The following is a 12038-nucleotide window of genomic DNA, read 5'->3' as shown; positions in this document are numbered from 1 at the left end:
TATAATTTTTCAAGGGATCTTATATCTGTTTTCACACTTATATGCTTTTCATACAAGTTTCACACAAGACAGATACAAACTTTATAAGATTTATATATATCTTTTCCATATGGGTCCTGTCATAGATCTGCTGTTCTAGCAGAAGATGTTCACATTAAACACGGACAAAGTTTATAATAATGAGGTCAGAGGTCAGGCTTTACTGTGCTTTAAATGCTCAGCTTCAGCAATTTTTTTCTGGCTGTGTGTGAGGGTAACCAATCAGACGAAGATCTCCTTAAAGGGGTGGAGCTAAACCAGTTTGTTTCAGACAGTGAGGAGCTGCAGCAAGTCTGGTGTGAGATACAGAAGGATGATTCTGAACTGTGAATCATGCAAAGCTGCTCGGGTGGAGCTCCAGACTAAAAGAAGTGTCTGAAGATAAAACTGAGGGGATGAAAAGAGGATGATTATGAGTTTAAACTCCGGTTAAAGGAACGGTTTGGCCTTAGAAATAATTCAGTCGTTCTCGCTGACAGTCAGTGAACAGATATTTGTTCAGTGATGAGTCCTTATACAGCAAACCAGCAAACTCAAACACCGTTACAGCTGAGTGTTAAAGTCTCTGCAAGCAGAGGTCAGGGGTTAACTCAAGACATTTAATGACTTTGGAGAAATAAAACTCTGAATCAGTTTTGTTATTTTCACTCCGTCCATGAACAAGTCTCCAGACTTAATTTTCCCTCTTAATTACATGACTCTACAGTCGAATAAATCCGACGTCCACTTCAATTCCTCCCATTATGACTTTAATTTTAAAACTCTGGGATGATTTTCTCTCTGAAGTGGTGAACAGTTCAGGCTGGAGGGTAATAGCGGAGTTAGCCTCCATAGTTACACGGCCCCATGCAGCCGGCCTCTGCGCTTCAATCCCCACAGCGAGGAGGCTCTGGGACGGGGCGGCCGGATCGATATCCAATTGATTAGAGCAGATTGCAGCACCAGTCAGCGGGCTAATATCCACCGCGCTTAACACAGTAATCAGAGGCATTAAACGGAGGCGCTCGGGCCGAGCTGCTGGCAGGAAGCGAAGCTGCGAACGACTGCAGAGGCTTTCAATCTTCATCTCTCCAGAGACGCTGGACTGAACTCGGACTGAACCTCACCCCGCTTCAAGCTCAGGAAACTCACACTGAGGCCGTCCGGGTCAGAGCTGAGCTTTAGAACAGAAGAATAATCTCTAAAATAATCTGAAATGACACCACGGGTGGCCACGCTGCCTCATTATAGCTTAAATTATAAAGAATCTTTAACTAAAACACGACTGAAAGATGTCGCCTGCCCCTTGGAAACAGATGAAATAAGCACCATTTGTCCACCAGCTCCACAGCGTGGCTGTGAGTCTTAAATAGATAACTATCATATCTGATATCATATCTCACAGTACAATAATATTGAATGGGTTGCATTGTTGTATTTTGTCATGTTTCTCAGGTCTTTGTCTGAATTTCTACGAACATTATTGCTAAGGATTGTCTTATTGCATTGGAGTCACACTGGGTTAAATATGTACACTTGGGTTTTAAGGGGTATTTATTATTTTCTTCTTTTTTGGGGTTGTATGGAAGCCCCAAACGCAATTTCATTGTTCTTGACAATGACAATAAATAAATAAATACTAAATACTAAAATACTAAATACTGAGTCTACCTGAGATTCCCCAAAACAGACGTGACAACAAATCAAAGATCAACATTCACAGGACGTTTGTGCCAAACTCTTCTTAAAGGGTCAGCTGGTGCACTGCAGCAGACTGCAGCAGACTGCAGGCACAACGGGATTCGATTGTTTTGTTTTGATTTATTGACTTATTTCTGTCCTTTTTGAGACGAATCCTTTATTCGAAAATAAATATTTTAAGAAATTTGGATGGGGCTGGAAATTAGGTTGTAGCTCAATTCCAGTAAAGTTATGAGTTGATTCGGGAATAAGAGCAAAATCAGGATGTTAACCATGCTGCAAAAAGGACAAAAAGAAATCATTGGGACGCTCGACTGGTTGCCAGCTGGTTGTTTTCTGGTTATGTTCCTGTATTAAAGTGAGGCTGCTGAACGACTGCAGTAACTACGTCACGATTCATGGAGGAATTTCTGAATTTATGCTTCACATTTGTGAGGTTCTGGTTTTATTTTGAAGGTAAGCAGTTAATATGGATTTGTGTTTATGCAGATAACAGCAGTTTTGTGACGGGAGGAACAGGAAGACAAGCTGGAAAAACGTTCCTGATAAGTTTTTATATTCATGGATGTTTCCGTGTGTCTGCTGCTAATAGGTGTTTGTGGTCATCTTCGGGAACACGAGGCTCACAGAGCGGCACATTTCCCGCCGTGATATAAATACAGCTGCGCTCAGAGAGATGCTCAGTCATTACCTTGAGTTTCTGAATCTTTCCAGCCAGGGACGAGTGGGTGCCGACATGCTGGAAGAGCGACGGCTTAAAGCGAATCCTCAGGTTGGCTTTCTGCCTGTCACAGTGTTTCTGAAAGACAGAGAGGGGGGAGATGCAAACAGGGATATTTACAAACACACAATCCTCCCAAATCTTCAACTACAAAGCATCCGTGCAGCAGCCCTGCAGTACGAACGCTGTCACGTTAAACCGCTTACTCTCAGGCTGGAAGCACGACTCACCCTGCTGTTAGTAAGGAACGAGGGAACAGGTACGCTCCAGTATTCACTGAGGAGACGTTAACCACTTTTAGTTTGAACTTTGCCCTTAGTACATTACAACTAAAAGTTAACTAAACTGTAATAAAACAAAACAAACCATAAAGAAAGGAGAAATCTAAAATACAAAGCGTCATTAACTGTTGTGAAGGAGTATTTTTTTTAACCCAGATAATGTTTAACCCGTTAGTAAAAAGTAATCAGCCAATGAAAACAAAGTAAAACTAAGCCTTCTGACTAATCCCACTGACACCCCTCCTCCTCCTCCTCAGGATATATTCATTTATTTCCAAAAATTCATGTGAGCACAGTTTGAATTTCACACTTTAACTGTGTTATTAATTACCACTGGAAAGGTTTCGGTTTTGAAAACCAGCTTTGAGTTCAAATAAACTGTTGCCACTTTGTTCAAAGTTCTGTTTCTCAGTCAGGAATTTGTGTCCATCGACAGAAGCAAATCAAACTGTGACTTTTTCACTTTTTTCCAGGAGACTGAGCTGAAACACTGCACACACTCTTTGTAACGCCAAAGCTGATTTTACATTCTGACTGAAAATCACACAAAGGCAGCAAAAACACATCAGTCACTTGTTCGCCACCAATATGCCCCACTACCGGATCGCTAACACATGATGTGCTTAACAGTGTGACACAGGTGCCACTCAGAAACAAAACAGCCTCATATGAAGCTCCGGAAAGTTGGAAAATTGTCAGGGCCAATAACAATCTGAAGCCTTCATCGATGAAAAGACTTCAAAGTGTTGCTGTTATCATACTGATGCACATGTGAGAGGTTTGGCAGCTGACAGAATGGTTAAAAGTATGAGTTTTTTTGTTTTTCTGGCTGATATTGTGTTATATACAGTAGATATCATGGTAAACCCTTCATTCAGTATTGATCTCCTCTGTTTTTGATGATTTCTGTTGGATCCACTCACCGCATCCTTCTCAGGGTTGCACACTTTGACCCACATGATGTGGTCCAGCAGCCAGTCGATGGGTTTGTCTTTGTAGAACATCAGCATGAACTCCACGATGAGCGACAGGTCCAAAGACTTAAACATCTTACCTGCACAGAGAGAAGCACAGCTCAGTGCAAGCCCTTCATGCATTTTGGTTCATCGAACTCTTTGACTTACACTCAGATATTTAGATAAGCAATGAGCTCCCCAACAGAGCTGCACTCAAAAAGCATGTTAGTGAAAAGATGCAGTGATTCAGAAACAGTTTGCTGGTGAGATTCTGGGACAGTATAAAAGCTCTGATTCCCGTCATCCAGCAGCAAGAAAGTCAGAAGTGAGAGGTCACAACAGCGGCGACACATCAAGATGGAGCAGTGACCTTTATTGTCATTCATCAGTGCCATACTTATATTTCATACTGCTGCTCTGTTTTCCTATGCCCAGAGGAAGTATTCAGATTCTTTATTTTTAGCACGAGAATCAAAACTACAAACTAAAAATATTCCTTTACGAATTAAAAAAGTATGAAAACAAGAAAAAAGAAATACATACAGAAGTAAAAGTACTCCCATTGCAGATAATGATCTACCTTAGCTGAGGCAGCTAAAACAAGACATTTGTCATATTTGTTTTAAGAATTTCAGCGGATCCTCCCAGTTATTCGGTCCATTTTGTTTTTCACTCATTTTGCTAATAGTGTGGGGACTCATGCCGGAAAACTTAATACTGTCACGGTCCTGGGTCGGGTCGACCCAGTATTTTGAGTTTCTTATGTTTTGGTTTATTTTGCATTATGGATTAGTTATTCTCTGGTGATACTGTTTTGATTACAATTATATTCTGATTCTTTAGTTATCTGATGATGATGTTGATGATGATTATTTCTGGTTTAGGTTTTGTTATCTTGCCCTTATGTTTGGTTTAGGTTGCCTGTGCTTAGTCTTCTCTGCCCGTATGTCCCTCTGTTTGTCCATGACGTCATTATGCCTGTTTACGAGTCTGTCTCTGTCTGGCGTGTGCTTCCTGTTTTATTTTGTAGGTCTGTGCCCTTTGTCAGTGCGTTCAGCTTTGTGCTCTCCCTGTCTCGTCAGTGTAATCAACGTCAGCCGTGTCTCCCAGCTGTTTCCTCTTTGCTCCGTTCACCTCTTGTATTTAGTGTCTGTGTCTTCCCCTACTCGGTGTCGCATCGTTAACGTCTGTTCACCCTCACTTGCTGCGTGTTTAGGATTTCCAGTCCTCCTGCATCTCTTTTTAGAGTTTTGTTTGCTTTTGTGAGTTTTATTTTATCTTGATGTTCTGCTCCAGCAATAAAGCTGCATTTTCTGTTTAAACCTCGTGTCCTGAGAATCCTGCATTTTGGGTCCACCACTCCTGCCTGCCTGCCACACAGCCGACCATGACAAATACCAACAAATTCAATTTGTTCTGTTAGTTGGTTTACTAATAAACAGATTTCACAGTGTTTCAAGTAACAGACATTTTGAATCTATGAAAACATTCTAGGCTCTTTCTTAAATAGAACAATCTAGCTCTTTTTGTTACTAGGAGAATGTTACAAGGTTCTTTTTTGAGAACATTCTAGGCTCTTTTTTTTTTTTTTTAGATCTATGAGAACATTCTAGCTCTTTCTTGAATCTATCAGAACAGTCTTATTTTCTTGATCTATAAGAATATTCCAGACTAATTTTTTGTAGCTGTGGGAACCTTCCATCAATATTTTACAATTTTGCATTTTGCACTAAAGGGCTGCATAATGAAATCAAAATATAATTGAAATGACCTGAATGTGAACACTCTTCCAGTGGTCTTCAGAAATGCAAGTCACCAAGTGCTTTACAAAGGCAAAAAACAGGCTGACATACAGAGACTCCTTCATTTATTTGAGAGATGCGTTGGGTTGTGTATTGCTGTAGGTAGTATTTTGTGTGTTAAAGTTGGAGTGGTCATAACAAAGAAGTATTTCCACAACTACGAAATGAAACTTTTGAAAGCAACTTAAGTAAAAAGTGCAACTCCTCCTTTCCCCGAATTCTTTATGACTTGGGTCAACGCAAAGCTAATACGAACCACAGAGACCCCGTAAACACATTAAACACATGAGAAACATGGAAATTATTTGGGGTTTTTAAGGTTTGAATGGTTCTTTTTCCAGGGTGGAGTGATTGCACAGCATTCATCATCAATGACTTAAAAAAAAAAACGAATTTCTTTTGTATTTTCTCAAATCATTAAACATGCTGCTGTATAATCCTTCCACCCTGGAAAAAGAGCCATTCCAAGAGCTCACTAAAAGCCCAAATTAAAACGATATTCATGCTGTTGATGAGTGGATGCAAAATGCTGACCACAACTCTAAATGTGACATACCAGTTAAAATAAAAACTGGAATCATTGCTTATTTGCTGTTCCTTTTGGTTACTTTTTGGTATCTGGTGGACTAGTTGCTGCCTACAGACGAATAGCTGTGCTAGTCAAAATTAAAGCAGCCTCACTCTCTCTGCCTGATGATTGCTGATTGGTTTATTTTCAATAATTATCTTGTTAGTTTCTGTTCAGCTGCTCCTGAAATCTGAAGGCATGTTAGAATAGTGCAGCAGGGCTGCTTATCCTTCAGATTTATCACATTTTTACTTCACCTCGCTGCGTGAGGGGAGCTGGAGCTTTATGCCACTGCCACTGTCCAGTTCATCCAGCTGCCTGAAATAACTTCTCGTCACTCAGCTCTTCAGTCTGCTTGTTTCTGTTGTTTTCTCTGCAGAGTCAGGCCGAGCTAAAGGAAAACTTCTCCACAAATGAAAGGTCAGAAAGTGAGCCGCACAGTCTCCACAGACTGAAACAATGACGAGGGCGAATTAAAAGGCCAGCAGAGAGCTCTGCCATGCTCCTGCCCCTTCTACTCCGCCCTGATACATTTGGACAGTTGAACCTCTGGAGGGTCGGATGTTTGACGAGGCATCGGAAAAAAAACTGCCCCCTGCAGATGTGAACGAGGCTGAAGAGAGGCTAAACTTAGCAAATGCAAAACCCAAATTCAAACAGTTGAATTAGAGAGCAGCCCCGCAGCGCCACAGCTCTCCCTCCGTCTGATTTAATTCAGTGAGTCAGCTTCACCCTGATGAATTTATTAAAGCAGCCGCTGCTCGCAGGCAACTCAGGGTCAGGGAGGATTCGTAAGGTCGCAGCCGAGGACCAGAGGGAGGCCCGGAGGTACGAAGAGGAGCAGGAGGAGGAGGAGGTCTGTGATGCTCAGACAGTCAGAGATGAGCACAAACATCCAGGTGTGAAATCAACATCATCCACCTCAGAGATGAGACTCATGCTGTTCTCCATCACACACGCCTCCCTCTGCATTCACCTCCATCCCTCTTTCTACTTCTGTAGCCCTCGCTATCATTTCTCCATCAAATCAAATTTCGAACGAGCCAGCAGGAGCAGGAGGCGAAACGCTGCCAAAATCCGTTAAAGACAGGTGAACCCTGTAACCGATTCATTCAGAAAACAAACAGACTGCTGCAGGAAATGTTAGAAACACCAGCTCCAAATCCTCCCTCCTCCCATCACCGCCGACTGCTTCTGCCTCTCATTCTGCTTCATTTCTTCTTCTGCTTTGATTTATTCTGGAGCATCTCAACACACAGCGGCATGCTGTTAAAACACCGACATCAATCTCAAGATTTCCAAACAAATCTAACACCAAACTATTTCCTGTTTTGTTTTTTCTAAACACTGGCAGATAGTAGCCTCAGCTCTCAGTGCTGGATGTTGCTGGTTAGTGACTGCAGTGCCTCTAACGTCCACTAGAGGAAGCAGCAGCATGAGCAAGTCCCCATAGAAATAAACAGGCTAATTTCATGTGAAGTTTACAGTAATGATAGCTTGGTTTGGTGTAATGGTTACTGGCATTTATTCAGATTTGTGACAGAATTTAAGTCGTCCTGAAGCGGCAGAGCAGCCCAGACCATCACACTACCACCACCATGTCTGACTGTCGCTGTCATCTTTCTATGAAATGCTGTTAGTTTGATGCAGATGTAACGGGACTCAAACCTTCCAGGTCTCATCAGTCTCGTCAGTCCACAGAATATCTTCCCAGAAGTCTCGGCGATCATCCAGATGTTTTTGGCAGATGTGAAACGAGCCTTCGTGATCTTCTTGCTCAGCAGTGATTTTTTTCCTTGGACTCTCCCATGGAGGCCATTTTTGTCTCTTTCTCATGGTGGAGTCATGACCTCTGACCTTATCTGAGCCGAGTGAGGCCTGCAGTGCTTCAGTGTTGTTCTGGGTTCTTCTCTGACCTCCTGGATGAGTCGAGCGCTCTTGGAATAGTTGGAATAAGACCGGCTGCTCCTGGGGAGCTTCATCGCGTTCCAGGTTTTCTCCATGTGTGGATAATGTCTCTCGCTGTAGATCACTGGAAACCCAAAGCATTAGAAATGGCTCTGTAACCCTTTCCAGACTGATAGATGTCAGAGACTTTGTTTCTCAGCTGTTTCTTTAGAGTGTGGCATGATGTGCTGCTTTTTGAGATCTCTTAGTCTGCTTTACTTTGTCACACAGTTTCTACTTAAGCGATTTTGTGATCCAGCAGTGATCTGGCCTGGGAACGGCAGTGAAACTGTGTTTAATCACAGTTAATTCATACTTTAGCAAGGTGTTACTTTGGATATTCTTTTTTACCTTTATAGAAGAAATAATCATTTCAATTTTTTAAATTTATTTTATCTTTGAACCCTAAAAGAGCTCATCACATCGGCCGTAACTAATCAGACGATAATTGTTTTTGCGGATATGAGGAAAGAATTTAAGCAAAGCAAGTATGACGAAAACTGTAAAACCTGTCCGGAGATCCAATTGTTGAGCACATGATTAAAATCTGTTATAACGTGAGAAAATATTTCAAAGAAACGGTCCGTCTTGGTGTTCCTGTGGCAGATGCTACATGAAAAGTTTGGGCTTCTAAAAGCTTTAAAATATTCAAAATCCTCCAAACTCTGATGATGTCTTTTTAAGACCTGAGGCATAAATTAAATTTGAATAGAAACTTTTTTTACTTTCACAGCCAAGAAGTTTAGTGAGCGCATTGTGTTGATGTGCTTTTACCGAACGCCCACAGACACCTGCCGAAATAATGAAAGCACATCATATCAGCTTATTCTCTGTTATTCATACATTATAAATAAATACATAAATAAATAAATAACAATTTCAAACTAAATGTAGTGGCACACGGAGCCAAAAATCATGCAGACACTTCTGAACCACATCGTGTTTTAATTTTAAATAATTATTGCACTTGTTTGGTTTAATGTGTTAATCACCTTCATTATTTCCATTATTATCAGAGGCTGATGCGAGCGTGTCCCTGAGCTGGATGCTCTTCATCACCTTCTGTTGCCCAACACAGTTTTTCCTCTTTAAAGAGAACAAAGGCCGTGTGATGAAGGCACAGAGCGACTCTCACCCCTTCATTAACTTCACTGTCACATGACCCACAAAGCAACAGTTTCATCAGCCTCCCGCAGCAGCAGGATTACATCGGATTTCGCTTAATGATGTCCCCGTGCAGCGCAGACACACAGCGACGTGAGTGTACCCTCACCTACAGCACGCTCCACTCTTAAATAACAGCGTTAAAGAGATTTTCATCAGAAAACTTTGACGCTCCTGTTGAGCCAAGAACATAAATCCGTTTGGATTGTTTCCTGCGTCCCTCTGGGTTTCATAACACACATAATGATAATTGATTGTTTTCTGCTCTGCAGTTAGCACAATCAATAATTCACAAGTAAAAATGTTTAATTTCTTTTGATGGAGAAGCTGCGCCTGAAGCGGAGACGAGGCGGCGTTCCGATGACTGCAGAGCGTCTCCGTGGAGATGGATCTGTCTGGATAAATACTGACGTTCCTCCAGAGATCCTGCGAAGCAATTTAGTCCCGAGGCTTTGTATTAAAATGGGGGACAGTAAGAGCGAGAGGATTTAACACATCAAAACAATACGGCTCACTTTGAAGGCTTCAGCAAAGCCTGCCAGCTTTTTGTACCGAGCTGTATCGCGCTTCCTGAGAAACGTTCAGACTCGCCGACACGTGTACAAATCCACTTTCACTGCGCATCAGCATTTCTTAACCGGACTCATGAAGGAATCTGTCAATGTTTCAAGCTTAATGTGGAGAGGACCCAAAAGCAGAACTCTTCCTCTTCTTCTTCTTTCAGCTGCTCCTTTCAGGTTTCACCACAGTGGATGATCTGTCTCCACCTCCTCCTATCCCAGCATCCTCCTCTTTCACACATCCTCCTTCATTGCATCCATGAATCTTCTCTGAGGTCTTCCTCTTTTCTTCCTGCCAGGCAGCTCCAGTATATCCACTCTTCCTGAGCTGTCCCTCTTATGGACACATTTCTAATCCTGTCCATCCTGCTCACTCCCAGTGAGCATGTTAACATCTCCAGCCCAGCCTCCATCATCTCCAAAACATCCATCAGAGCAGGTCTCATTACCATCTTGTAAACCTGCCCTTTCACTCTTGCTGATAACCTTCTGTCACATGAAGTAAAAACAGAACCAAACGCTGCACAGCATCATAAATACTCGGGGTCAATAGAAGAACAATGATGCAACAATGAGGATGCAGCTGCAAAATGCGAGATGGGAATAAAAGTTTTGTGCAGCTGTGTGATGTTGCTGATATTTTTTATTAGATACCTAAGTCAAAAGAAAGAATCTGACATAGAGCCAGCTGTGGTCAACAAGCAGTTTCTGTAAAGTCACATTCAGCAATACCCAAACACTTCACGTGGAGCTGTTCATGAACATAATGTCTTCCTCTCCACTGAGAATGAAGACGTCTGCATCCGAACCAGAAAAAAAGGACTCCAGCAGAAACAGAAACATCAGGAGAAATTTTTTATGCTGGTCCCTGTACATAGACGTAATGTAGGAAAAATTTACCCACAGTGTCTGTAATTAAGTCCTCAGTCACACAGTCCTCAGAGACCATGTGGTAACTGCCTGACAACCATCAGCTATTAAGGAAAAAATTGTCTTCCCTGAACTGTTGTGAGTGTTTGCTGGGAGCTGCTACGAAATCAGTCACGCAGGCCTGAAGATGGGCCCGTGACCCGTGGTAACCTGTGGTTGCTAGGGAAAAATGAGCATTCTCCAACTCGTTGATGAGTGGCTGCTACAGGTTGTTGTCATGGACTCTGAGAAACTGGTTGCAAAGTGGTTTGGAGTGTGTTTGTATGGAAGACACTGACAACGACAACAACAGTCACCTCAAGGTAGGGCTGTGCGATATGACAAAAATCTCATATCCCGATATAAGACATTTATCGTCCTGACAACGATATAAATCACAAAAATGTAATATTTTCTGTAAATTCTGTGAATCTCGGGCAGCTCGACTTGCGTTTAGTTTTTCCAGCTGGGCGTCCTTTTCCTGGATTCGAGTGTTTTAACTGATGTATGAAACGATACATTTTTAGACTTAAGTTGTAACGGCCACCATTTTCTCTTAAAGTTTGAGTCTAAAGGTTTATTTTTTAGCACCTGACGGCTCGTTTTTTGCTTCTCATCCGTAAACTCTCTGCATACTCTTTCATGTGATTCAGTTTATTTTGAAAAGTCTCAACAGGATCTTGAGCTTTATTGTGAAAGGTTTACGTGGAAAACAAACAAGCGGACAGCGGAGCCGCGCGATGGTTTTACCGTTTTATCGTTGCTAACAAAAACATGTAAAAACAGGCACTTGTCCGCCCATAGTGTGGTTATATTAAATATAAGAGAAAGAGAGAACTTTAATTAATATAGCCACTACAGTGACCATCAAAACGATGAAAAATATTGCTGTAAACAGTTTATTTTATGACACCACGAAACAAACGATAGCATAATAGGAAACAATAGACGTTTTTATATTGTCATCCGATATACATCGTTATATGAACAGCCCTGCCTCAAGGTGCTTTATACTGTAAGATAAAGCCCATATAATAATACAGAGAAGACCCCAACAATGACATAAACCCCTATGAGCAAGCACTTGGTGACAGTGGTAAGGAAAACTCCCTTTTCAGTGAGTCAGGAAAGGTGGCCATCTGCAAACATTCACCAGATACTCGCTGGGCTTCGGTGAAACATGTGATGCCTGAAAAGGCAACCCTTTGTCTTCAATGTAAAAATTATGCTTTTACTTTGAAGGTTTCACTACCGCTCAGCGTGTTTTCAGACAAGCTGGTCTTCCCTGTGGGAATCTACTAATGACCAAAGTAATCAAAAGGATGTTTTCAGTGTAGCACACTCTGTGCGACCAGTTTCACCCGGCAACCACTTGCCAACCAGTTGAGGACTGGTTTCATTTTTCTGGGTC

The 12038-nt window shown here is 41.9% G+C and overlaps 1 protein-coding gene across 1 annotated transcript in view; it reads right to left on the bottom strand.

Annotated features, from left to right (window-relative positions):
* Window positions 1-12038, bottom strand: part of mgat4b (alpha-1,3-mannosyl-glycoprotein 4-beta-N-acetylglucosaminyltransferase B) — a 125146-nt gene that overhangs the window by 17632 nt on the left and 95476 nt on the right. The window contains exons 9-10 of the mRNA XM_085417645.1: window positions 3645-3775; window positions 2411-2518 (exon numbers count right to left, since the gene is read on the bottom strand). Coding sequence (XP_085273771.1) covers window positions 2411-2518; window positions 3645-3775 — 239 coding nt within the window. The remainder of the gene's footprint in view (window positions 1-2410; window positions 2519-3644; window positions 3776-12038) is intronic.

This window comes from Rhamphochromis longiceps, linkage group LG2 (genome assembly GCF_057381845.1).
Source record: "Rhamphochromis longiceps isolate RC_006_pf linkage group LG2, R_longiceps_female_GT1.1, whole genome shotgun sequence".
NCBI classification, from domain to species: domain Eukaryota; kingdom Metazoa; phylum Chordata; class Actinopteri; order Cichliformes; family Cichlidae; genus Rhamphochromis; species Rhamphochromis longiceps.
The sequence above is the reverse complement of the archived record's forward strand: the minus strand, read 5'-3'. Positions and strand labels throughout refer to the sequence as shown.